Here is a 26267-nt window from a genome sequence, read left to right as displayed (position 1 = left end):
CTGGTCCCTTTCGTTCTAAGGTTGGGAGAGCTGTAATTGGCATGACTATTTTTCAGAGGCATTGCACTCGTCCCGGCCGGAGTCAGAAGGGATTTGAGCCACTCAGCAAGGAGAGGGGCGGGAGAGCTCCGGGCACCCTGTCCTGGAACAGCTTCCTTGGCGAGGGATTAGTTACCCCTCCTGCCAGGACTGACTTACCCTGCGTGTGAGCTTCTTCCAGCAGTGCCATGTCAAGATCCCTGGTGCTGCAAACTTCCTCCCAACAGCGCGCTGTCAGTGCCCGGCTGAGGACTCAGGCACCACATGCTTTCCAATAGCAGTGCCCTCTCAGTGCCTAGCTGAGACCTCAGTGCTGTGAGCTTCTTCCCAGCAGTGCCCTGCCAGTATAGGCTAGAAACCACAGTAAGACTGGAAGTGCATGTCAGCAAAGAGGACATAGTCTGGGTTCCTCTCTCCAGCCAGCAGCATCCCAGAGAGATCCCAGCATTCCCTCCAGCCCTGGACAAGCTTCAAATGGGAAATAGGGCCCCAGGTGAACCCAGGGGATACTGAGATCTACAGGGCAAGCAGCTCCAAGTGCTGGAGTTGATCTGCCCTCTGTCTCCTCATCCTGCTCCCCACCCCAACCAGAAACAAGGCGCACAGGGTAGAAAACAATCAGAACTTTATGGCCAGATTCAGGGTGAAGGTTCCAGCAGGAGAAGGAGCTCCAGGGCTGAGGGGCGGATGCTTTGGGCACTAGCAGTACCAACTGGAGAAGCTTGCCTGATGGCCCCAATCCACCGGCAGACACACCAGTTGCCTTGTGGTCCTTTGCTCATTGCCCAGCTACAGAGCCGCATGTTGCTGGGTCCTGGCAAGGGTGTGTGCTTTGGTTATCCTGCTGAGGGGGAGACAGGCCCAGCTGGGCTGGGCAGGCACTTTAGTATCAGTTAGCTGCAACGCAAGGTCCAATGGGTTCCAGTACCCGGGTCTGGACAGTGTGGAGGCCTGTGGGCCACTGGCAGGGAGAGGCCAGGGCCCAGCTCAGGGAGGAGGCTGTGGAGGCCACAAAAAGTCCCTTGGTGATGACTTGGAGAGGTCCTGAGTGTGGCTGGGGAAGGAGACTGGCTCACTCATGGCCCTCCAGCAGAAATCGGCGGAAAGGCTCAAAGTCTCCTGGGATCGTGTCTGACAGGGAGGAGAGAGAGAGAGAGAGGATGAAGGCAAATGCAGGGGGCACCCAGGAACAGGGATCACTTGGCACTTTGCCCCATAGGGGCTCCTACACCCTGATCCTCTGGGCTCATGCCTCCCTCTGGCTCAGAGAGGTGGGGAGTGGAACACAGGGGTTTTCCCCTCTAAGTGGTGCCAGGTATGATGCAGGCCCAGAGCGTGGGGGTGGGGAATCAGCTGGTTCAGGGGAATGGGACACGGACCTTCCCTTCTCTGAGGCGCTGTCTCTGGTCTGACTCTGGGTCAGCAGTGAGTGAATGCCCTTTAGCGACCACTAAGCGGGCTGCAGCTCCCCATGTAACAGAGATCAGCACCTGCACCGGTGCCCTGGGCAGCCCCAGTGGAGGGGCCTGGAGTCCGAGCCCCCGGTGCTGGCAGAACATCAATAAAATCCAAACGTTCTATGCTGAGAAAAGCCTCGTCGAGTTCTTGACACCACGGGTGCGTGAGCACCACTGCCTGGCACAACCCCTAGTGCAGCCCAGGCGTGGTGGGACCCTATCCCCACCCAAACCCTTCCTGCCCAGACAGGTCACACAGCAGGGCAGACTGGCTTCGGAGCTGAATCCTGAAGCCAGTGTGCCCCCGAGGATGCAAGTTTATCCCCTGCTCCGCCGCGCTCACCATTGCACCGATACTGCAGATTGGACCAAATAATGTTCTCCTGGGAAAAGCAGAAGACGCCCAGCCGCCCGCCCCGCATGGTTGTGTCGATGGTCACCCCAGAGTCGGCCACCAGACGGGGTCCCTCATAGAGCCGTACCCTGGCGAGAGATGGGCCAGGCCCAGTAAGCATAGTGCCAGGGAGTGAGGGTGCTGGCTGGCGAGACCTGGGGGGCCATGTATGGGGGAGGGGGGGCACCTCTTGGGGGATGGCCAGCTCCCAGGCTGCCCCGCAGGGCTCAGGAGGGGACATTCTCAGGCCCCAGCACCTGGCCTCTCCGGGCCCCATTGTTCGGCCTGTTTGCATGTGAAAGGCCTTTGCTGGGCCGGAGCATGCCGATCAGGGATTGGGTTGCTATGGCGACAGGGACAATGGCCGCTGAGGCCCAGCTTGTGAATGGAGTCAGCGCTGGGCTGTGGGGGCCGGTTCCCAGGCGCTGAGCTGCACAAACACGTCCCCCACCCACCCTCCAGGAGCTGCCAGCCAGCGCGGTGGCCACGTTAAAAAGGAAATTGCCTTGCACGGCCGTCCTCCTGGGCCCAGCTTCCAGTGGGGCCCCCCACCCTGAGAATGGACTCTGGGGTCCCCCTGCCAGCCCCACTATCTCCACTGGGGGCCCCACCAAACCCACATGGCTCTGGGATCCCCCCCAACAGCCCCACATCCCCACTGGGGCCCCATGAAACCCACAGGTGCTGGGGTCCCCCTGCCAGCTCCACTATATCCGCTGGGGGCCCACCAAACCAACAGGGTGCTGGGACCCTCCCTGCCAGCCCCTGTATACCCACTGGGGCTCCACCAAACTCACAGGGCTCCAAGGTGCCCCCACCAGCCCCTTTATCCCCACTGGGGCCCTGCCAAACCCATGGGGTGCTGGGACCCACCTGTCAGCCCCCCTATACTCACTGGGGGCCTATGAAACCTGCAGAGCTCCGGGGTCCTCCTGCCAGCCCCACTGGGGCTCCACTAAAGCCATGGGGTGTTGGGACACTCCCGCCAGGCAGGCTATCCCCACTGGGTGTGTGCTTTCCGTGCCCGCCCCACTCATACTGCCGAGCTCTGGGCCTGCCCCTCCTCACCTGATGTAGCCCACCTGGGGCCTGTGTGTAAGCTGCCATCGATAGGAGGTCTTGTCTTTCCAGCCCACATTGCGGGGGTCTTTCCAGAGGAGCCGGACCTGGTCCGGGGTGTGGCCCGTGTGCCACAGGGCGTTGCGCAGGTACTCCCCGGGGCCGTTCTTGGACTTCACAGCCTGTGGAAAGTGGGCAGGAGAGTTAGTGGAGAGGGATCCCAGGGGTGGAGGATGGGGACTCGGGTGCCCGCCATGGGGCAGGGAAAGCGTCTGCCAGACTCAGCTGGCTGCCTGATGCTGTGTCGAGGCCCGGCGGCTCCCGTGCAGCTCCACAGCTGCCCAGCCCTGACCTTGAGCTGTAGACCTGGCTCAGCCACTGCCCGGAAGGGCGTCGCCTGCCAGTATGTCTGCTCTGTCTGCTTCCACATCACCACGTAGAAACTGGCACTGTCCTGGTAGCTGAAGATGAAGCCGGCGTAGTCGTCGTCCGTGATGGTGTTAACATGAAAAGTGCCCTCGAAGTCCACCCCATTGAAGGCCGTGTAGCCTGTGTACACAAGGGCAGAGTGGAGAGTTAGCAAGGAGCAAGGCTGCCTGGGCAAGTAGGGAAGGGACCCCAGTGCTCCAGCTGGGGGACTGACCATGGCAAGTCAAGGCCTTGTCCAGCATCACCCCAGCAGCCTGCTGCCTTCGTGTCCTGTCTCCGGCTCCGGGAACCAGAGGTCACGCTAGTGGGGGGAGTGGGGAGCCTGGACCTTAAATCTCAGCTGATGAGGGAAAGGGGGCGAAAAGAGGGGGAGGTGTAACTTGCTGCAGAGACCAGCAGGGGCACGCGAACATTGGGCAAAGGCCAGGAAAACCCACCTACCTACTGCCAGGCCTGGGTCACTGTTCATGGTCTGCACAATCTCCATGCCCTGGAAGGAGAGAATTTGGATGCAACTTTTAGTCTCCATAAGTACAGCTCTGAGAGCCCTGCCCCAGGGCCAGCACTGCTCTGGCCCCACACACTGCCCCAGCCATGGTCTCTTCTGTTTGCAGAGAGGAGCTCCCTACGCGGTTCCCTGCTTTCACCTTCCCCAGTGCTATGCACCCCGGGCACCAGCTGGGGAACAGGAGACAGGGCTGGGTCTCCCATGCAGCTCACACAGGCCACATACCCCCTGCCTCACAAGGGGGCACCTGGCGCAGCTGTACCTGATTGAGAACCACCCAGTTGGGGTCGATCTGGGCATCCCCTTCAGGGTCGAGGATGACGGTCTGGTAGGCCCGGAAGTCGGTCAGCGTCACCTCGGCACTCTCCGGACACACGTCCAGCTGGTCCACTACAGTGTCGTTGTCGAAATCCTCCTCACAGACGTCGCCCACACCATTCCCTGAGCGCACGGCAGGCAGCTGGTCACGGTACAGGCCATGGGCAGGGACCCACATGTGCAAAGTGAGGGGAAGGCCAGGGCAGAGCCCACAGTGCCAAGGGAGAGGAGGGGAGGGCGCAGGGCAGAGTCCATGGCGCCAGGGGAGGGGAGGGGAGGGGAAGGGAGGGCGCGGAGCAGAGCACACAGCATCAGGGGACGGGAGGGGAGGGGAGGGCACGGGGCAGAGCGCACGGTGCCAGGGGAGGGCGTGGGGCAGAGCACACGGCGCCAGGGGATGGGAGGGGAGGGGAGAGGAGGGCATGGGGCAGAGCGCACGGCGCTAGGGGAGGGCACAGGGCAGATCAGTGGGGGCTCAGCCTCCAACTCACTGGGCTCTAGGGCCTGGGAGCAGCAGAGCTTCTGGCCAGCCTGGCACTCGGTGCTGTAGCTGCCGGTTGGGGGGCTGACTCTGGGTGACATTTCCGTGCCAGCAGAGCCTTGGGCAGACGCGGTTCCAGTGGCCAGGAAATGAGTGTCCCAGCAGGGCCCGTTTCCTGGGCCAAAGCGATACAGTCTATAGGTCAGCAGCCCTGTGCAGCCGGCGTGAGCCACGTCTGCATTGCAGGCATGGCTGGCTCCTTCGAGTTGCCCAGGCCTGAGCCACGCTGGTCCCCACTTCCCACCGGGCCGGGCCACTCACCATCCGAGTCCTTCTGGTTGGGGTTGGGGATGAGGCGGCAGTTGTCGGGGCCAGGCGCCGTGTAATCGGGGATGCCGTCATTGTCATCATCGTTGTCACACTCATCCCCCAGCCCGTCGTTGTCCGAGTCCAGCTGGGAGCTGTTCGGGATCTCAGCGCAGTTGTCCTTGGTGTCCTGGTGCCCATCCCCATCGCTGAGCGGCCGGAGAGCGGGAAGAGTGCATGTGGCGCACAATACAGGGACCCACGGCTCCCCAGAGACCCCCCGTGACCTCCTCTAAGCCCTGGTGCCCCCCAGTGATGCTCACCTCCCCCCAGGATCCCAAATTTCCCCAAAGGACTCCCTCCAGGGCCCCCGCCACACCCATCTCCCCTAGGATCTCACTACCCCAATTCCTGAGGGACTCCCATCGCCCTCTAGAGAGCCCTGCTGCCCCGCAGAAACCCACGCTTCCCTCCTGCGGGAGCACAGAGCTGCCAGGGAGGGACAGAGGCAGGAAAGCCAACAGCTGCCCCCTCCAGCCATTCTCTGCTGGGCAGGGCAGGGACATGGGCACCCACCTGTCCTCATTGGTGTCACAGGCGTCTCCCACCAGGTCGCTGTCCACATCTGTCTGAAAGAGACCAGAGCCCCAGTTCAGCAAGGAACCTCCAAGAGACAGCCCCAATGGGCAGTGAAGGGGCTCTCTGCCCCAGCCACCCCAATGAGACCTCAGCTACTGAGGTAGAGGGGCTCCCTGCCCCAGCCACCCCCAGCTACTGAGGGAGGGGGGGCTTCCAGGTATCCCAGTAGTTAGGGTGTAGAAAATGTGTAAAGTTTTGGTAACATTGTAATGAACAATATATGTGACTCAGTTTGCCCACTCAGTGGGACAAGGGAATAGGAGTCAGGAGCTGGAGGCACATGTGCAGGCCCTAGGTGGGTGTGAATGACCTACCAAGGACTGTCCATGTATGAATGGAGAGAACAGAAACCTCAGCAACCGACTGGGACATTAGGTATGAACACCTCCAGCTGATGCAGGGAAGAGGTGGACATAGCAGGGCTGCAAAAAGGAACCAGGGAGGCCGTGTGAGGGGTCTGTGTTAAGGTTGCTACTGAGGACGGGATGGGACGGGGCGGGGGAGCCCCAGAACGGATCCCAGAAGAACCTGGGGTATCAGGGTAGTTTCCTCGCCCAGCTCTGTCTCTGTGCAGCCTGGCTTCCCCACGCTGAATTCCAGGTGATTAATCAACACTGGCGTGCTGTAATGAGGCTACTCGCTGGGTGCGCTGCCCCCTCCAGGAGAAAAAGCCTCTAAGCAGGAGTCTGAGCATGGCTGGACTCCTGTTGGGAGCCCGTGGAGAAAACCAGGGGTGGGGGCTTCATCCCGACAGCCCAGTCTCAGAGCCAGGGACTGCAGAGCTTGCCCGCGGGAAAGTCCGAGCTGTGGGCTTGGCAGAGACCTGTGGCTCCTCCCCGGAGGCTCTGTACAAGGGCCGGGCAGCACATCTGTAATGGGGGCAGGTGAAGAGACTCCTGCCCCCAGCCCAGCTGGCTCTGCCCACCCCCATGGCCCAGGTCGATGTGCGGGAGACCAGACTAGACAGTCCGTGGTCCCCTCTAGCTGGGAGCAGCAGTCGATGTGGCCTGTGGCCCTGGCAGCCAGGGGTGGGCATGGCAGGGGTCAGTGGCACCCGGCCCCATACCTGAGTGGGATTGCTCATTTCAGGGCAGCTGTCGCAGGCATCCCCAACCCCGTCCTCATCCCGGTCCGTCTGCAGCGGGTTGGGCACCTTGGGGCAGTTATCGAGAACATTGGGGATCCCTGTTGAGGGACAGCACAGTGTGTGTGTGAATGGGCACTGCCCACGAGCCCCTGCCCCACATAGCCCCCAGCCCAGCTCCCAGGCCTCCCGCCGGCCCAACCTCCTCCCAGCCCAGTCCCCACCCCCACCCCCGGCCCAGGCCCCAAGCCTCCCGCTGGCCCTGCCATCCCCCAGCCCAGTCCCCAGCCCCCACCCCCACCCCAGCCCTCCCGCCAGCCCAACCCCCTCCCAGCCTAGCTCCCAGGCCTCCCGCCAGCCCAGCCCCCAGGCCCCACCCCCACCCCCAGCTCAGCCCCCAGGCCTCCCGCCGGCCCCGCCACCCCCCAGCCCAGCCCCCAGGCCTCCCGCCAGCCCAACCCCCTCCCAGCCCAGTCCCCAGCCCCGCCCCCAGGCCTCTCGCCGGCCCCGCCACCTCCCCAGCCCAGCCCCCAGGCCTCCCGCCAGCCCACCCCCACTCCTGGCCCAGCCCCCAGGCCTCCCACCAGCCCAACGCCCTCCCAGCCCAGCCCCCAGGCCTCCCGCCAGCCCCCAGCCCCCAGGCCTCCCGCCGGCCCCGCCACCCCCCCAGCCCAGCCCCCAGGCCTCCCGCCAGCCCACCCCCACTCCCGGCCCAGCCCCCAGGCCTCCCACCAGCCCAACACCCTCCCAGCCCAGCCCCCAGGCCTCCCGCCGGCCCCACCACCCGCCCAGCCCAGTCCCTAGGTCTCCCACGAGCCCAACCCCCTCCCAGCTCAGCCCCCAGCTCCCCTCACTCACCATCCCCGTCGATGTCGTTGTCACAGGCATCCCCCTCACCATTGCTGTCCGTGTCCCGCTGGTCGTTGTTGGGTACATTGGGGCAGTTGTCACAGGCATCCCCGAAGGAGTCCGTATCTGAGTTCTGCTGGTCTTTGTTGGGGAAGAGTCGGCAGTTGTCCTGTGAGAGAGAGAGAAACCCCCATCACTGGGGGGAGATGGAGAGAGACCCCCTCATCTCCACTCTGGGGAGGCATGGAGAGACCCCCCATCCTAGCCAGGGAGAGAGACCTCCCTCACAGCCACGGGGGGGGAGGGGTTGACAGGGAGAGAGACCCCCATCACAGCCAGGGGCAGGGAGGTGAAGGACAGATCCTGCCCCCACCATGCCGGGGGACACCGTCATAGGTGCCATCAGTGGGGGCTCTCAGCTGAGAGCCCACCACAAGCAGAAAGACCCGCAGCACCAGGGCACCTCCACATTCTTGATGCCGTCCCCATCCGCATCGTCGTCACACTGGTCCCCGACGCCGTCATTGTCAGCGTCCTCCTGCCCGGAGTTCGGTGTGAGCCGGCAGTTATCCTGGAGCCAGGAACCCATGTTAGAGCCGGGGGCAGCAATCCTGTTACTAGGCAGACACCCGCCCCACCCCGGCTCTGGAACCGGGAACCCCCATTGCTCTCTGTTCTGCACTGCTCCCAGGGATGGGGTCCCAGGGCCAGCCTCCAGACCCCAGGGCTGGGTCCCCCCTGACTCCCTTCGCCCAGGGGCTGGGTCCCTCACCACCAGCTGCTCTCACCCCAGGGCTGGGTCCCCTCCACCAGCCCCAATCACCCCAGAACTGGATCTTCCCCCACCAGCCCCCCTCGCCCCGGGACTGGATCCTCCCCCACCAGCCCCCCTCGCCCTGGGGCTGGATCCTCCCCCACCAGCCCCCCTCGCCCCGGGGCTGGATCCTCCCCCACCAGCCCCCCTCGCCCCGGGGCTGGATCCTCCCCCACCAGCCGCCCCCACCTGCTGGCAGTGCTTGTCATTGTCGATGCAGGGCAGCGGCTCGTCCGGGTAGCCATCGATGTCCGTGTCCCGCCCACACACATTCCCGTTCCCGGCCCAGCCCACGTTGCACTGGAGGGAGAGGTGGGGAAAGCAGGAGCTGTCATGGGGGGAAGAGGCCCACAGGGAGCAACCAGCCATGTCTGCCCCCCCATGCTCACTGGGCCCTGCCCTGGCTCTGCTCCCGCCCCCCAGCGCTCACTGGCCTCCACCCCTCCGCGCTCACCGCACAGGAGACGTCGCCGTTCCGCTCGAACATGCAGTAGCCGTTGATGTCACAGGGGCTGTGGGTGGGGCTGCTGCAGGATTTCTGTGGGACGCAGCCCAGTGTCTGGTTTCCCAGGAACCCAGTCTTACACGACCCACACCTGTAGGAGCCCTGCAGGGAGATGGGTCGGAGTGGGTGAGCCGTGTCCAGGCAGCCCTGGCCCAAGCCGCTCGGTGCGGGCAAGGGAGCAGGTGTTACTCACCACTGTGTTGGTGCAGATGGAGTTCGGGTCGCAGCCGCCATTGTTACCATCGTTACATTCATCAATATCGGTACAAATCTGCAGCAGCCCAGAGAGACAGTCACTCCGTGCCCTTGGGGACTCTGTGCCTTCCCCAGCATAGTACGCACCATGGGGACACCCCCCACAGACCACAGAGAACCTGCGCCCTCCCCAGTACCATGGGGACACCCCCCAGTACCACAGGGAACCCTCGCCATTCCTGGCACTACAGGGATCCTGCGCTAGCCTTGCCATGCACACGGACCCCCCCACGCCATTCCCACCACCCCAGGGACCCAAAGCCATTCCTGGCACCCCAGGAATCCCATGCCCTGACACCACAGGGACCCCACGCCCTCCCTGGCTTCTGCAGGCCCCCAACCCTCCCTGCTCTCAGGGGTCCCAGGGCACGTAGCTATAGGCCTCACCCGGTACCCATGGGCCTCAACTCAGGCACTCATTGGCTTCTCTCTGCCTGCAGCTCCTACAGGTGCTTCTGAGCGTGCAGGGCATAGGCGCCAACTCTGTGAGTGCTCCGGGGCTGGAGCACCCACGGGGAAAAATTGGTGGGTTCTCTGCATCCACTGGCAGCCAAGCTCCCCTCCCTGCCCCCCCGAGCGTTCCACATTCCCACTTCTCCTCCCAGCGCTTGCTGCCACAAAATAGCTGTTTCCTGGCATAACAAGCTCTGGGAGGGAGGGAGGAGGAGCAGCAACAAGTCACACTCAGGGGAGGAGGCGGGGAAGAGGCGGGGCCAGGGTGTGGATTTGGGGAAGGGGTTGGAATAGGGGCAGGGAGGGGCAGGGGCAGGGGCAGGGCAGAGGGGGGTCAAGTACCCACTGGCGCCAGCAGAAGTTGGCACCTAAGGCGCAGGGACAGGGGTCCCTGGGCTGGGACCGGCCAGGGCCCATCGACAGCATAACGCCCCCCCCAGTTACCCTGCAATACTCTCTCCCCAGAGGGAATCTGCCCCGCCCCAGCTGAGTGTTCCCTGCAGGCGCCACCCTGGAATTGCCAGGGGAAGACCAGGCCCAGCAGGTGGAGACCATCACTCAGCCCATTGCCTCGTATTGTCCTGCAGCAGCATCACCCACCCCAGACTCCCCCCACCCCAAAGCCTATGTATCCCCAGAGCACCCATTGCCAAGGCTGGGCACAGAGCCTGTTCGAGGAATCCACTCCCAGCCTCCCCCGCCTCCAGCCGCCTGCGCTCTCCAGAGGCTCCCAGCTCCACGGAGCAGCCGGCAGCAGGGCCGTGGAGGTGCTGCACTCACCTGCTTGCTGGCCTTGGCATAGTCTGCGCCCACGCCGGAGATGAGGTTCCCCTTGTACCCGTGTGGGCAGGGCTCGCAGCGGAAGCCAGGCGCAGTGTTAATGCACTTGGAGCCCGGGAAGCAGGGGTCTGCATAACCGCACTGTGAGACAAAGAGAGGATCCCACATGATGAGCCAGGTCCCCAGAACCAGGAGCAAGGCCAAAGCTCCCTTTGGGTCTGTTCCTTGGCCCCCTGACATCAGGCCCATGGGGAGAGGGGATCATTTGGGTGACTTTTCCCAGCATTTCCCTCAGATACCATGGCTAGAAATTCTGTTTTAACTGAAAGCTGAGACTCTTCTGCTGTGAGAGCCGGGGATCACCAGCCCTCACCAGATGGGAGCTGGTGAGCAGTGGGGTCCCGGCACCCTCCCTAGAGGGCACAGGCTGCAGGCAGGCCCTGGGGGATGCTGGGACTCTAAGGGGCAGAAGGGGCATGGAGCTGCTCCCTGAGCCTGGAGCCAGAAGGTAATGGAGCCCCATTGTGTGCTGGGGATGGATGGGGTGCTGTCTCCCAGGCCCGCATGAGCCCCAGCTGCAAGCTGTGCAGAGACGCTGGCCCCAGGAGCATGGCAGGGGGGGTCCGTGGAGACACTGGCCCCAGGGGCGCAGCAGGGGGCCGTGCAGAGATGCTGGCCCCAGGGATGTGGCAGTGGGGGCTCTACAGAGACGCTGGCTCCAGCGATGTGGCGGTGGGGGCTCTACGGAGACGCTGGCCCCAGGGTTGTGGTGGGGGGGCACTCTCACCTCATTGATGTCGGCACAGTGGGTGCCATTGCCCTCAAAGCCGGGCGGGCAGGGCCCGCAGCGGTACCCGGGGTACTCATACGTCTCCATACAGTCAACGCTGCTGAAGCAGGGGTTGGGACTGCAGCGAGAGCGGTGCTCATGGAACCCTGCAGACAGAGCCGGGGAGGGGAGGTCAGGTCAGCTGGCCAGCCCAGCACAGGGAAGGGGACCCCTGAGGCAGGCGCCAGCTCCCCCAGGGCCCAAGCACTCACCGCAGACCTGGCATTCCATGATGGTGTTTCGGATCAGAGACATCTCCTTCACCTGCAAGGCAGCCGAATGCAGGGTGTCAGAGCCAGGGACCTGGGTGCCAGGCAGGGCACGGTCTGCAGGCCAGACAGTCCCCTCACTGGGCAGCACGCGGGGGAGACGCTGTGCCCCCAAATGTCACTACAGGGCCCACTTAAGGACACAAGAACCTTCTTCACGCCATAGAGAGAGGGGAATGGGGCAGGTGGGTCAGTCTGGGAGGGGGTGGGACCACGGGACTCAATCTGGGAAATGGGAGGGCAGGTGGAGCAATGGAGTCATCTGTGACGCCTGGCTCCCGGCTGTGGTAACATTCGGTGACCCCACCTGTGCCCTGCCCCACCCCCCTCCAGACTCCATCCCAGCACCTGTCCATCTCACCTGAAGGCACCCAACCACCAGCCTGCCAATGCGCAGGGCCAAGGTGAGAGTCAGGCTAACAGACACATCCAGACTGTGTTGATCCTGCCATCACAAGGGGGCCACCCTGGAGCCAGGGAGCACCGGCCCCCAAAGCTGGCTCACCTGGTCACGGATGTCCTCTCGCAGCTCCCCCAGGATCCGGTTGAAGAGGGTCAGCTGAGTCACCAAGGCCTTGGCCTGCTCACCTGCCCACACAGAAAGGATAAGGTCAGGCCCCAGGCCAAAGGCTCCGGGGGCTGCTGGCTGGGGACCACTCTGCCCACTGCCGCCCTGAGCTCACGGGGAAGGGCAGATGCCACCACCTAGTGGCCAGTAGGAGCCGAGCCCACCGGGGACAAACCCCGAGTCAACCCTGGGCTCCTGGTTCTTCCCCTGGTCACCAGACCTGCCGAGACAGACAGGGCCAGGGCCAAGCAACGCAGACTAGGGCTGAGTCCCATCCCACAGTCCTGCTAGTGCCCCTGCTATCCCAACCCTGGGTCTTCTGAGCACAGGATGACACTCTTGTTCAGTGGCCTTGTGCAGTGGACAAGGGAGCAGGCTTAGACCCCCAAACTCATTGCATTTGTGGCCCTGGCAGTGTTTGCACCCAGGTATGGCTGGGCAAAAGTTGAGGTCATTAGACAGCTGCACGACTCCCCATCCCCACCCGGCATCCCTGAGGCCTCCAGCTGCTCACAAGCGGCTCCCCAGACCCGAGGGGGTGGGAGGGTGACGAGCAGCCAGCAACTCACCCAGGATGGAGTTTAGCACCCCAGTCACTGCAAGGGAAGAGACAGGAGGAGACGTTAGTCCGGATAGCGCACTGCCGGCCTTCCTGGGGCAGGAGGCCACGGCTCAGGGCTGCTGCAGATGGAAGCCAAGAGCAGCCTCCCTCGCGTGCCAAGGGACTGGAGATGATGAATGCCCCAGAGCCCCACGGGAAAGCTTCCAGGTGGCTCGAGGCTTTGCATCCTTCAGGAGGAGGCTGCTGGGGACAGCCGCCCGGGCGTTATCAGTGCTGGAGAAGGAGGTGGTACCACCCAGCTGTGCTTGGCCTGATGGACTCTCTCAGTAACCTGTGTGTGCGTGAGCTTGTGGCCACCTGTGTTCCTTACGTGACACACACATCTGGGTCACCTGCTTTCCATGTGTAACATGCATGACTTGGATTCTGTCCATGTCCCTGCAGTTTCCCCATTCAGTATGTAACACACACGTGTATGTGTACGTGGACCCCCCTTATGTGCTGGTATGGTGCCCGTGTTCAGTATGTAACACGTGTGTGTCTGTGTTGGGTGTATGACATAGTGTGTCTGGCCCATGTGTGTCTCTGCGGTGCCCGTGTTGGGTGTATGACATACATGCGTGTGAGCCTGTCACGGAGTCCCTGGGCGATGCTCTGGAACTGCTCCCTACGAAGCCAGTTGGACTCGGGGGAAGTCTCCTTTCTGTGAGCAGACTGTCTGCAGGACACACAGCTCACCCGGCTTCCCCCTTCCTGGGTCTGACCTCAGAGCATTCAGCATCCTCTGCCCCTCCGTGCGCTTCCCACAGCGAGTTCGCCCAGGCGGGATCCTGGGGAAGCCAGAGGGTCCTGCCCCCCAACTCCTCAGTCAGACGTGACTCTCAGCCAGCCAGTAAAACAGAGGTTTATTAGAGGACAGGAACATGGTCTAACACAGAGCTTGTAGGTGCAGAGAACAGGACCCCTCAGCTGGGTCCATTTTGGGGGGGCAGTGAGCCAGACAACCACATCTGCACTTCACTCTATGTCCCCAGCCAGCCCCAAACTGAAACTCTCTCCAGCCCACCATCCTCCGGGCTTTGTCCCTTTCCCGGGCCAGGAGGTCACCTGAATCTTTTGTTCTCCAACCCTTTAGCTCTCACCTTGCAGGGGGGAAGGGCCAGGCCATCAGCTGCCGGGAAACAGGGTGTCGGCCATTCTCTGTGTCCAGACCCCTGCACACACCTGCCCTCTAGGGCTCTGCAACGATCATACACCCTTATCCCACCACCTAGATACTTAAGAACTGCATAGGGGAAACTGAGGCACCCCCACAATATTCAGAGGAAACATTAAGAACAGTCCCACACACACGTATGTCATACACCCAACACCCTGTTTCCTGTCATCTAATAAACCTTCTGTTTTACTGGCTGGCTGAGAGTCACGTCTGACTGCGGAGTTGGGGGGCAGGACCCTCTGGCGGACTCGCTGTGGGAAGCGCACAGAGGGGCAGAGGATGCTAAATGATCCGAGATCAGACCCAGGAAGGTGGAAGTTTTGTGAGCTGTTTGCCCTGCAGACAGTCTGTTCACGGAAAGGAGACTTCCCCAGAGTCCTGACTGGCTTCGTAGGGAGCAGTTCCAGAGCATCGCCCAGGGACTCCGTGACACCATGTGGGGTGTATAATATATGTGTGTGCGGCCCCCGTGTGTCTGTATGGTGCCCATGTTGGGTGTATGACATATGTGTGTCTGTCCCACGTGTGTCTCTGCGGTGCCCGTGTTGGGTATATGACATTCGTGTGTGTCTGACCCACATGCGCCCACACAGTGCCCGTTGAAGTTACCTGCATTCTGGATGGATTCATCCCCTGGGAAGGGACATTCACTCAGGGCCCCAACTCGGCTCATGGACCCTCCTAGAATCAGCTTCATTGACTCCACAAACCCCTAACCCACAAAGAGAAAACGGATCAGCATCTGGGGTCCTGCTACCATGGCATTTGTGGGACTGGGTGGGACCCGGCCACCTCCAGCGCTAGGATCCTGCAGCCCCACAGTTCCCAGCTTTCACTCACCTGCATCCTCTGATAGGCCTTCTGCCCTGTGCGCACCTCGACCGACTCCACCTCGGCCTGGGGCAGGATCATCAGCTCGGGCAGCCCCATGCTGGAGTCCACCTGCTTGCAGTCCACATAAAGCTCCATGGCCAGGGTGTCCCCACGCAGGCCGTTCAGCCGCACGATCACCGTGTGGCTCCGCCCGTCCGCCACGCTGGCATGCTGCAGGTTGACGGAGTGCACCTTGCCGTCTTCCCGCATGTAGCGCAGGAGCACTGCAAACAAAGGACTGGTCATGAGGGTTCTCCACACGGTGGGGAACCCCAGGGGACGGGCATGCTGTACCCTACCCAGCAGACGACCCGTTTCAATGGCCAGGTCCACTGATGCAGCCTCCAGGGCTTCCCCTCCCCACAGAGCCTACCCTGCCTTGCTGATACCACTCTCATGGCTGGGATGAGAGCCCCACCTATACTGCCAGCTCCCTGCGTGCACTGCCCCCATACACCCTACCTTTCCACTTCTCTTCCGGGGCCTGAGGCAGGCACAAGCCCAGAGGCCTCCCATCTCCCGATGGTCACCCCTGTTCCAGCACCCCCCATACCTTTGTTGATTTTCCCAATGACAGAGGCCTCCAGCCACCTGGTGTTGTCCTTTTTGGAGTACAGGCCGAAGAGAAGCCCGCCCTGCTTGGGGGGCAGGCGGAAGGTGGAGAGGAGGTAAATGTCATTGACTGCCAGTAGCTGTGTCCTGATCTTGTCTGCCACACTGGCCATATGCCGGGCCTCTGTCACCGTCAGCAGGTCCAGGACTGCAGGGAGGAGAGAATAGGCAATCGCACCGACAGCCAGAGGTACCTGCAGAGACCCTAACCCAGGACCTGCCCACCACCCCCAGGCGAGGGATCACAGCACTTGGGGAGACTTTGCAAAGCTTCCCCTGCAAGGGGTAGGCTGGTTGAAGAGGGCAGCAAAGGACACGCTGGAAACACCAGAGATGGACAGATGCAAACAGAGCAAACCCACTCTACCTCCAGGGCAGTGACTGACTGGCAGAGAAGAGTTCAGAGGCTGCAGTTCCTGCCCTGGGGGGCTGGCATCTTTTCCATTCTGCCTGAGCAAGGATCAGGACCTCCCCTCCAGCTCGTCGGAGCCCCCAGGATCTCCCCGCATCTTCCCTGCCCATGTCACTCTTCTTCTCTTGCATCAGTGCAGGAGAAATTGCTGTAGAGCCCCAGGGGCCTGGAACTGAACCCAGGGCGGGAACCGCACCGCATGGGGCCTGGCCTCTGCAGCACCCAGCACAACCTCTCCTGGGAGCTGAGCCCACAGGTCTCTCGTGTGGGAGCACGGAGCTACTGGCCACAGGGAGTCCAAGCCTGGGGAGGTGGTAGCCCCGTGGAAAGGTGCAGGCTTGGCACAGTGGGGGAGCGCTCCGGCATCGCAAGCAGACAGGCTGGTGGCTCTGGCCACCCTAACACGTTCAGCCCTGTCCCAGACCAGTCGGTCCCGGGGCACAGGCCAGCCACATCTCTGCCACCTCTGGAAACAGCAGGGTCCAGTCCTGGGCGCCCCTCACAAACAGGCAGCAGGGAGGCCCAGCCACAGAGATGCTGAAATGGGGCATGCAGGAGGGGAGGTTACCTCTGTCTGTCCTACTGACTGCCTTGTCTCCACCAGCAATGCACTCACCTGGACTAAAGGTTCAGTGGCCATAGTACCTGCCTCTGTGAAAACCGCAGCGGCTGCCCACTCCTTAGAATCATAGAAGATGAGGGTTGGAAAAGACCTCAGGAGGTGTCTAGTCCAACCCCCTGCTCAAGGCAGGACCAATCCCCAACTAAATCATCCCAGCCAGGGCTTTGTCAAGCCTGGCCTTAAAAACCTCTAAGGATGGAGATTCCACCCCCTCCCTAGGTAACACATTCCAGCGCTTCACCACCCTCCTAGTGAAATAGTGTTTCCTAATATCCAACTTAAACCTCCCACACTGCAACTTGAGACCACTGCTCCTTATTCTGTCATCTGCCACCACTGAGAACAGCCGAGCTCCATCCTCTTTAGAACCCCCCATCAGGTAGTTGAAGTCTGCTATTAGGGGGTTGGACTAAATGACCTCCTGAGGTCCCTTCCAACCCTGAGATTCTATGATAGTAGCATAAAATTCCCTTCCTAGCCCTGGCAATGCTTAAATGGGGGGAGGGATAGCTCAGTGGTTTGAGCATTGGCCTGCTAAACCCAGGGTTGTGAGTTCAATCCTTGAGGGGGCCAGTTAGGGATCTGGGGTAAAAATTGAGGATTGGTCCTGCTTTGAGCAGGGGGTTGGACTAGATGACCTCCTGAGGTCCCTTCCAACCCTGATATTCTATGATTCAAAATCCCCCCTTCACTCTTCTCTTCTGCAGACTAAATAACCCCAGTTCCCTCAGCCTCTCATTGTAAGTCACATGCCTCAGCCCCCTGATCATTTTCATTGCCCTCCACTAGACTCTTTCCAATTTGTCCACAACCCTTCTGTAGTGAGGGGACCAAAACTGGACACAATACTCCAGGTGTGGCCTCACCAGTCTCGAATAGAGGGGAATAATCACCTCCCTCGATCCGCTGGCAGTGCTCCTCCTAATGCAGCCCAATATGCCATTAGCCTTCTTGGCAACGAGGGCACACTGCTGACTCATCCACAAGACTATGAAGAGCCTGCTCCAGAGCGACTAGGAGCCTGGGTACTCCAGATTTCAGATCCTGTCCCTGCTACTGTCTCCCTCACTCCACCTCTCCACTGCAGCCCCCTCACCTGTGAAAGGGGTGAGAATGATACTTGCCCCCCACCCACCGGAGCCAGGAGGGTTGCCAGTTCAGGTCTGAAAAGCACGCTGGAGATAGGAAGTGCTGGATGCTGAGTACAGGGATCCCTCAGCTGATTCAGCTACCTCTGGGGTAGGACCTGGCAGCCGTCTAACACCAGCGGACCCTGGAAAGCCCCACAGAATCTTTAACGACACCGTGAACACGGGGAACACAGACCCCCCAACGCACCCTGAGATGCTGCCTGCTCCTTCTGCAAGGGAATCTGGGGCAGAAGGGTGTAGTATGTGCCCCCGATGAATTTCCCTGCATTAGGTGAAGCCAACCAGCAGCCCCACAAATCCAGCCCTGAACAGGCAGCTCCCTGAATGTCCCAGCTGGCTCAGGCTGGCACTCCGGGTCACTGACAGAGGGGCCTGGGGCCTGCTTTCTGACATGAATCTGACCAAAGCCAGAATAAACCGTGACCCAGCCCTTTGAACTCTGACCTCAGGCTGTATCCTAGACATCTAGTGCCTTGACCCTTTGAGCACCCCTGAACTCTGACCCCAGGCCAGCTCCGGCCAGTCAGCACCTCTGACATTTGACCTATGGGTTCCTCCTGGCCAGTGAGCACCCCTGAATATGACCTATCCTGACAGCACCTCTGAACTCTGACCATGCGCTGCTCCGGAACCAGCCAGTCCCTTTGCGAGCACTTGGTTGCACCCACCAGTGTGCTGGATGGAGCTTCAGGTCTGGAACCGGAGGCATTGGCTTTGCTCTCGGCTGAATATTTAGATTGATAGGTTTATACACAGCCCTTGATCTGATTCATCACCACTAGTCCCTGCAGAGTGCTGTGGGCAACACCCCATCCTGGATGGACTCCCCAGCCCCTCCAGCAGCACCACACTGCAGGCTGCTCTGTGGTTTCCCAGGCTTGGAGGAAGAATGTCCTTCTGTACTGCAGCACAGAGACCCAGACACTTGTAGCTGTCCAGAGTCCCTAGTGCCAGACCTCCCAGGGAGGTCAGGAATCCAGCTCCCAGGTTCCAGCCTGCACGCTGCTCCCCACCAGCTGGATGCGGCGGAGCTGGGCACAGACGGGCTGCCCCAGCTGGGGAAAGAGGGGTCCAGGAGCACTTACAAGTTCCTTCTGCTACAGAGTTGGAAGCCACTGGCTGGGATGGTGGGGCATGTGAAGCCCAGGCTCCTCCACTCCTCAGGTCACAGGAAGGGGATACTGAAGAGAGGCCGGGCAGGGGTGCGGGGCAACATGCTGCTGGTATCTGCCCTTTTCCAGTCCCTCCGCTCCCCAAATCCCAGCCAGTTCCCAGGGCCCCAGACACCTCAGTGACCCCATCCCCCTATACCCAGGATTTCCAACTTCCCCAGCCTGCAGCTCCCAGAAAGTCCATCTCGCCCCCCCTTGCGCCGGCCCCTAACCCTGGCACCCCCAGCCCTTGCAGTTCCGCACCACCCCGCACCCCATCCATTCACTGCAGCATCCCTGGCACCATCTTGCAGCTCCAGGCTCCACACGGCCCCAACACGGGCTGGCAGGTCCCCCCAGGAGAAGGGCGGCCGAGGCTTCCCCCTGCTAGATCTTTGGGGCTGTCTCTCCCTTACCCCAGGGCGCAGCGCCCGGCTCCGCGCCAGGCAGGCGGAAGCCGAAACACACTCGGGGATCCCTCGGGGTCCCAGCGCGCCCTGGAGCGCAGCCGGCTGCAGCACGGGGCAGTCCCCGCTCGCACCTCCCCGGCTGGGGCACGGCGGGGCCCCTCTTACCTTGCAGCTCCTGCCTGGCGGAGCTGGCCGCGCCGAGCAAGAGCAGCGCCAGCAGCCCGCGGAGCGCCCCCTTCTCCATGCTGCTTCCCAGCCCCTGAGCGCGGGGGAAGCCCGGGCGCCGCTGCCCTGGGGCGGGGGAAGGCGGCGGAAACAAAGAGCCGCGCTCAGGGGCGCTCCTCGCGGGGACCCGAGCGCGCAGCCCGGCTTCGGAGGTTTGAGCCGCCGCCAGGCCAGCTGGCTCGCAGGCCTCTTCCCCTCCCACGCCGCGGGGAGCCCGGCCCTCGGCTGGCCGCGGCGCGCTGGGTCTCTGCGGGGGACACCTGGGGGGGCGGGTCAGCTGGGTCTCTGCGGGGGACACCGGGGGGGGGCGCGCTGGGTCTCTGCGGTGGACACCTGGGGGGGGCGGGTCAGCTGGGTCTCTGCGGGGGGGCCGGGGCGCGCTGGGTCTCTGCGGTGGACACCTGGGGGGGGCGGGTCAGCTGGGTCTCTGCGGGGGACACCTGGGGGGCCGGGGCGCGCTGGGTCTCTGCGGGGGACACCGGGGGGGCGGGTCAGCTGGGTCTCTGCGGGGGACACCGGGGGGGCCGGGGCGCGCTGGGTCTCTGCGGTGGACACCTGGGGGGGGCGGGTCAGCTGGGTCTCTGCGGGGGACACCGGGGGGGCGGGTCAGCTGGGTCTCTGCGGGGGACACCGGGGGGGCCGGGGCGCGCTGGGTCTCTGGGGAGGACACCTGGGGGGGTGGGTCAGCTGGGTCTCTGCGGGGGACACCGGGGGGGGGCCGGGGCGCGCTGGGTCTCTGCGGGGGACACCTGGGGGGGGTCGGGGCACGCTGGGTCTCTGCGGGGGACACCTGGGGGGGGTCGGGGCGCGCTGGGTCTCTGCGGGGGACACCTGGGGGGGTTGGGGCCAGGGCTGGGTCTCTGCAGGGGACACCTGAGGGGGCTGGGGCACGCTGGGTCTCTGTGGGGGACACCTGGGGGGTGCGGCTGGGGCGCGCTGGGTCTCTGCTTGCAGCACTCGGGGGCTGCCGTGCCCTGGAGCAGGCTGGGCTTTAGCGTGGAGGCTCAAGGTCCTCTGGCCTCTGATGGAGGTGGGGGTTTAGACCCCAGAGACGCACACCGCTGAGCGCTGGCAGGGCTCTCTGCCTGTCCTGGGGTAGCTGCAGCCAGCCAGCCCCCTGGCCTGCCGGGGAAGGGGCTGGAGGCAGGCAGCGGGCTATTGGTCCCCATTAGGCCTGCAGACAGACAGCAGGGCTCGTGGGCCAGTACTGTACCGCCAGGTAAATCGGTGCAGGAAGGGTAATGGCCCCAGATGGCAGAGGAGGTGACTCCCAGCCAACACCCACATGGCTGTCAATGAGTCACTTTCCAATGGCCTGGCCTCACCAGAGCTCTGATTAGCCAGGCAGCCCTGCCTTGGTGAGACAGCGGGACCAGATGGCTGCCACCAGCCGCCTTCCCCAGGCCCAACTCCTCACTCACAAAAATTAAACCTGACGCCCTCAATTCAGATCCTGCTGGCAGCTGCAGGGTCATGGGGAGGTCAGTCACTCTGGAGCCAGCCCTGGTGTATGTCTGTGCGCCCCCGAGTGCAGGAGACACGCATGTACCCTGCCCCAGTGTCATCCCCCAGAAGGAGGATGGGAACTTGGAACAAAGGATGGACACACTCTTCCAGCTCCTAGCCACTGTGGGCTGGAAAGCTGAGTGCAACACATTGCACAAGTTACCCTGTGCACCTCTTTGCATGAGCAGCCAAACACTGGGCTTTGCACAAGCACCCCTGGGAGAGATTTCCTGAAGGGAGTGTGCAGTGCAGCATACGGCCCATGATACACCATCACCCAGGCAACACTTAACACCAACCATCCTGCCGACCTGCCCCACCTGCAAACAGGACAACCTGCCCTCCTCCCTGGGTCTGGGGAGGTTCTGTGGCGCCAGCCCTCTCAAGAAGCAGAGGGACTGTTGGCATGGGAAAGGTCCGGTGCAAGACCATGGGGAAGAGGCCGCTAGGCAGGGGGAAACAGCTCCATTAGGTTCAAACGGGGGAGGGGTCATGCTCCAGGGAAGGCAGCAGAAACCAGGAGCCCCATGAGCAGATGACAGAGACAGAAGGGGAGATAAGGGGATGTGTGTGACTGGGGCAGCTCCAGAGCCTGAAAGGTCACCCCCTCCCATCTCACAGGGCCTACCAGAGACAGGGGGTCACCCCCACATGCCCCAGGGCCTGCCAGATACTCAGGAGATTTAACTCCAGCCACGCATTTGAGAGTCTGCCATGATGGGGGTGTGTGTGGGGGGTCCCCTCTCCTCTCCCCATGGGAAGCCTAAGTCCCAAGACAGGTTGTTCTCAGACCATGCTGGAGGTGAGGCAGCAAAGCCAGGCCACCTAGCAACTGCACAGCCGCATAAATGAGCTCTCAGCACCCGACCTAGGCTCCAGAACAAAACAACAAGGTCATCTTGGAAGCTCCTTCACCTCTGAACTCTGCTAGCAGGGAAATGCAAAGTGGGGCAGATGGGGACCCACAGATCAGGGGATGGGGAGGCACCATTGGTCAGGGTACCCAGCCGGCATTCCACAGGGCCAAGGCAGCAGCGCACATGCAAGGGTCGCAGAACAAGGCCAGGTCGTTGATCCATGTGCCCCAGAGCCCAGCTTTTGGTGATGGCCAATGGGACATGCCGTGGACTGAGTCACAAACCCATAGTTCCATGCCATTCTCTAGCTGGGGCTGGCTGGGCATCCTTGCTGAGCGGCCTGCAATGACACGGGTCCTTTCCGGTGAGGCTCCGGATGGTCAGCGCATCTGGGGATGGCAGAGGTTTGCAGGACACAGACTCTGGAGGCAGCATGTGGGAGGGTCAGTTTACAGAGAGTAAAGACAAGTGACTGGTCTGGTTTCCTGTTGTTGCCCCAATGGATTGGAGCCCCCAGCCCACCGAGAGAGAGAGGGCAGAGTCCTCACTCCAGTGTCACATCCACTCCCACAGCATCATGCCCTGCACCATCTCTGCACCTCACTATCTGCGGAGCCTGTCAGATCTCCCGAATCCTGCTCTGCCATCCTGGTACCCTCCCTTTGCCCTGCTGGGGGGATGCAGCAGTGGGGCTGGACCCTCGCAGGGTGAGAGCTGTGACTCTCCATGCCTGCCTGTCAGCGTGTGGGGAGTGTTCCCCATCTGTTTGGATGTGTCTGTATCTGACTGGGGCCCATGGGACACAAGGAGCTCCCTGGCGAATTCACACAGCTGGCTGGGAAGGTCGTTCCTGAACCATAGCCAAGCCCTCTGCCGCACCGAGGCTCGCTGAGTGCAGCGTCAGCCGTGTTTACTCTTTGTTTCCATTGCCGTCATAACAACAAGATGAGCCTTGCCCAGGTGGGCTCCCTCCAGCCCTGGACCTTCCTGCTGTCTCAGCCAGGCAGGCCAATGCCAGTGGCTCGGCTCGATCTACTGCGGCGAGGGACTAAATTGAGTCCTAATTAACAGGGACTCCAAAGAGGGAGGGGGAGATAGATTCCTGCTTGGATTCTCCCAAATTACAGAGAGCAGAGATTTTCCATCCCTTTGCGTGTGCTGCTCCCCCACCCCTGTTTTCTTTCCATGGCAACATGCACTCTGGAACGCAGGCTGCGCGCTGCTGGGTGGGTTTGGATCCAAGCATCACGACCTCTTGAAAACATGCAGTGTCTGGACAGGCCCACACCACCCTCCTCGCTAAGAACAGGAGTGGGACTCAGATGTGCTCCTGGCTAGAGAGGCAGAGGCAGGAGCTCTTGACACGGACACCCCAGGGGACTAGATCCAGAGAGAACATGGTAAAACTGCAACTTGTTCTGGGGTTTTCCCCCAGCTGAAAGTCTGCTCCAGGCAGCTGCAGCCCCAGAGGACTCACAAATGATGGGAAAGGGAGAGACGCACAGCTATGTTCCTTGTGATGCAAGCACCCCTCTCTCCAGGAATGAGAGCTAGGAAGAGCAGGCAGGAGGGTTGTGTCACCACTCAGCCCACAGCCTGCCATGCACGGGGAAGGGAGACCCATAGGTATTAACAGGCCTGTTAGCAACCCTGCAATCTCCCTCTCTAACAACAACATCCCCAGGGAGCCATGGGCCCCGATTCAGGGACTGCTTCACTCCTGTTCAGCCGCAGCTGACTTACTTTCCCTGCATGTGTTCTCTGAGGGGGGCGAGACTGCCTCTCCAGCGAAGACCGTGGCTCAGTGTGGCAAATCCAGCACCCACTCTGCCTTTTGTTGGCACAAGGGATGAGCCCCAGTTGCAGATGCATGTCAGGGTATTAGTTCCTTCTATTTCATGTTTGCAGTTTTCAGGTAGTACTTTTCAATGCAACAGGCTTCAAGTGTTACGGCCTCTCTTGTAAACCCTCTGTCCCCAGAATGGTGTGCACACCAGAGCAGTGGCTGAGGGACTGAGAAATTCAGAGGTATCGGCTAGGCACGAGAGAGAGGTTTTCAGCTGGGATTCAAGATGTGGCAGGGAGAGATACAGGGAGACTATTCCTTGCAGGAAAAGCTGAAGAAGAGGCTCTTTCACCCGCAGTAGCCAGTAGAGCTGCTCAAGGGAGCAGTACAAGGCCTCAATATGCTACCTCTGCAGCCTTCACAGGATAAGCAACCAGGGGTGAGAGACAAACATGGTGTCCCTGGGACAGAGGGAGCCTTCTTCAAAGCCTCCTAACTCTACAGTAGTTTTGCACGCAGGGTACCTCATACCATGATGATGAGTGCACTGTAAACACAAAGACTGCTGCAGCTGGGCCAATCCTGTAACCAGACACAGCACAGTCTGGAGCATCTGTCACAAAGCTGTGACCCTGGGGCCTGTCAAAGCTGCAGCAATTGATGCTAAACTGCTGTCAACTCCCTGCTCGCTTGAGGATCACTAAGAGCCTTACAAGCCACAGCAGCCCCACTTTGGGAGAGAAAAGGAGGACTTGTGGCACTGAACGCATCCGATGAAGTGAGCTGTAGCTCACGAAAGCTTATGCTCAAATACATTTGTTAGTCTCTAAGGTGCCACAAGTCCTCCTGTTCTTTTTGCAGATACAGACTAACATGGCTGCTACTCTGAAACCTGTCATTTTGGGAGAGGATCATTATCACTGTTTCACATAGGGGAAACTGAGGCAGCGACCAGCTCCCCCCCCAGGAGATTTATATGGCACAAGATCACACAAGGAATCAGTCACAGAGCCAAGAGAAAAAACATCCCCCAACCATCTATCCTTCTGCAAACACCCCCCAGCGGCTCTGACCAGCTGTCCCATACAGGGCGGGGTGGCAGGTTTACAATGTGGAGACTAAGCTAAGATGTTCCAACTATTTTACGACTTGCTGCACATTCAAAGCCATTCTGCACAGATTCCCAGTTTAGCTGCTATAGAAAACCAATGGTGACAAATAATTCGTCCTTGGAATTTGCAACGCTGAGAGAAGACGCCTCATTTCTACGCACGGCCCAGCGCAGGAAGTCCCTGGGGAGATACTGGCAGGCCCTTTGGAGATATGGGGGCTGAGAAAGAGTTGCAGGGTCCGCTGGGGAGAGAGAAAAGAGCAGGCCTCTGCAACGGGGTGATGGTGGGGATTCGGTCTCCAGGGTGGCAGGGCACAGGGAAGGTGCAGGGGTATTAGGCTTGGGGGTATGGGGGCACAGGGGAGTAGGGATATGGGGGATTATGGGGGTACAGGAGGGTCAGGGTTTTGGGGCACAGGGGGTATGGGGGTACAGGAGGGTTGGGGCACAGGGGGGTATGGAGGTGTGGGTGTAGGAGTATGGGGGTACAGTGGGGTATTGGGGCACAGGGCATAGGGGCATGAGATTATGGGGGCACAGGAAGGTCAGGGTATTGGGACACAGGGGGTATGGGGGTGTGGGGGGTTGGGGTATGGGGGTACAGTGAGGTATCGGGGAACAGGGGGGTAGGGGCATGGGGGATTATGGGGGCACGGGGGGCAGGATAATGGGGCACAGGGGGGGCAGGCTCAGGGGGTGGAGGGGGCACAGGGGGGTGGGGTCTGGGGGCACAGGGGGCAGGCTCAGGGGGCATCGCAGGGGGTGGAGGGGGCACAGAGGGACAGGGGATAGGGGCACAGGGGGTACAGGGAGGTATTGGGGCACGGGGGCAGGCTCATGGGGCATCACAGGGTTGGAAGGGGCACAGGGGGGTAGGGGGACGGGGGATGGGGCACAGGGGGTACAGGGAGGTATTGGGGCACGGGGGCAGGCTCATGGGGCATCACAGGGGTGGAAGGGGCACAGGGGGGTAGGGGGACGGGGAATGGGGCACAGGGGGTACAGGGAGGTATTGGGGCACGGGGGCAGGCTCATGGGGCATCACAGGGGGTGGAAGGAGCACAGGGGGGTAGGGGGACGGGGGATGGGGCACAGGGGGTACAGGGAGGTATTGGGGCACGGGGGCAGGCTCATGGGGCATCACGGGGTGGAAGGGGCACAGGGGGGTAGGGGGACGGGGGATGGGGCACAGGGGGTACAGGGAGGTATTGGGGCACGGGGGCAGGCTCATGGGGCATCACAGGGGGTGGAAGGGGCACAGGGGGGTAGGGGGACGGGGGATGGGGCACAGGGGGTACAGGGAGGTATTGGGGCACGGGGGCAGGCTCATGGGGCATCACAGGGGTGGAAGGGGCACAGGGGGGTAGGGGGACGGGGGATGGGGCACAGGGGGTACAGGGAGGTATTGGGGCACGGGGGCAGGCTCATGGGGCATCACTGGGGTTGGAAGGGGCACAGGGGGGTAGGGGGACGGGGGATGGGGCACAGGGGGTACAGGGAGGTATTGGGGCACGGGGGCAGGCTCATGGGGCATCACAGGGGTGGAAGGGGCACAGGGGGGTAGGGGGACGGGGGATGGGGCACAGGGGGTACAGGGAGGTATTGGGGCACGGGGGCAGGCTCATGGGGCATCACTGGGGTTGGAAGGGGCACAGGGGGGTAGGGGGACGGGGGATGGGGCACAGGGGGTACAGGGAGGTATTGGGGCACGGGGGCAGGCTCATGGGGCATCAC

The 26267-nt window shown here is 61.9% G+C and overlaps 1 protein-coding gene across 2 annotated transcripts; it reads right to left on the bottom strand.

Annotated features, from left to right (window-relative positions):
• Window positions 1-647: 647 nt before the first annotated feature.
• On the bottom strand, window positions 648-19487 carry THBS3 (thrombospondin 3). 2 transcript variants are annotated; one of them, XM_038383258.2, is made up of 23 exons: window positions 19214-19486; window positions 15244-15450; window positions 14658-14914; window positions 14427-14529; window positions 12606-12632; window positions 11974-12056; window positions 11412-11463; window positions 11158-11306; window positions 10371-10511; window positions 9076-9153; window positions 8832-8984; window positions 8567-8677; window positions 8027-8134; window positions 7573-7732; window positions 6697-6815; window positions 5568-5620; window positions 5007-5200; window positions 4149-4327; window positions 3820-3868; window positions 3302-3498; window positions 2959-3131; window positions 1840-1979; window positions 648-1170 (listed from the first exon to the last, which is right to left on the bottom strand). In XM_038383258.2, the coding sequence occupies exons 1-23, from the start codon at window positions 19290-19292 to the stop codon at window positions 1112-1114; spliced, it is 2871 nt and encodes a 956-aa protein (XP_038239186.1). In that variant the 5' UTR covers window positions 19293-19486; the 3' UTR covers window positions 648-1111. The 2 variants fall into 2 exon arrangements, with proteins under 2 accessions (XP_038239186.1, XP_043357979.1); XM_043502044.1 differs by lacking the exon at window positions 12606-12632 and having other exon boundaries at window positions 19214-19487.
• Window positions 19488-26267: the final 6780 nt, after the last annotated feature.

The sequence above is a fragment of the Dermochelys coriacea genome, chromosome 24 (assembly GCF_009764565.3).
Source record: "Dermochelys coriacea isolate rDerCor1 chromosome 24, rDerCor1.pri.v4, whole genome shotgun sequence".
In the NCBI taxonomy this organism is placed as follows: Eukaryota; Metazoa; Chordata; order Testudines; family Dermochelyidae; genus Dermochelys; species Dermochelys coriacea.
Note: the sequence above shows the minus strand (reverse complement) of the source record. Positions and strands in the feature narration are given on the sequence as shown.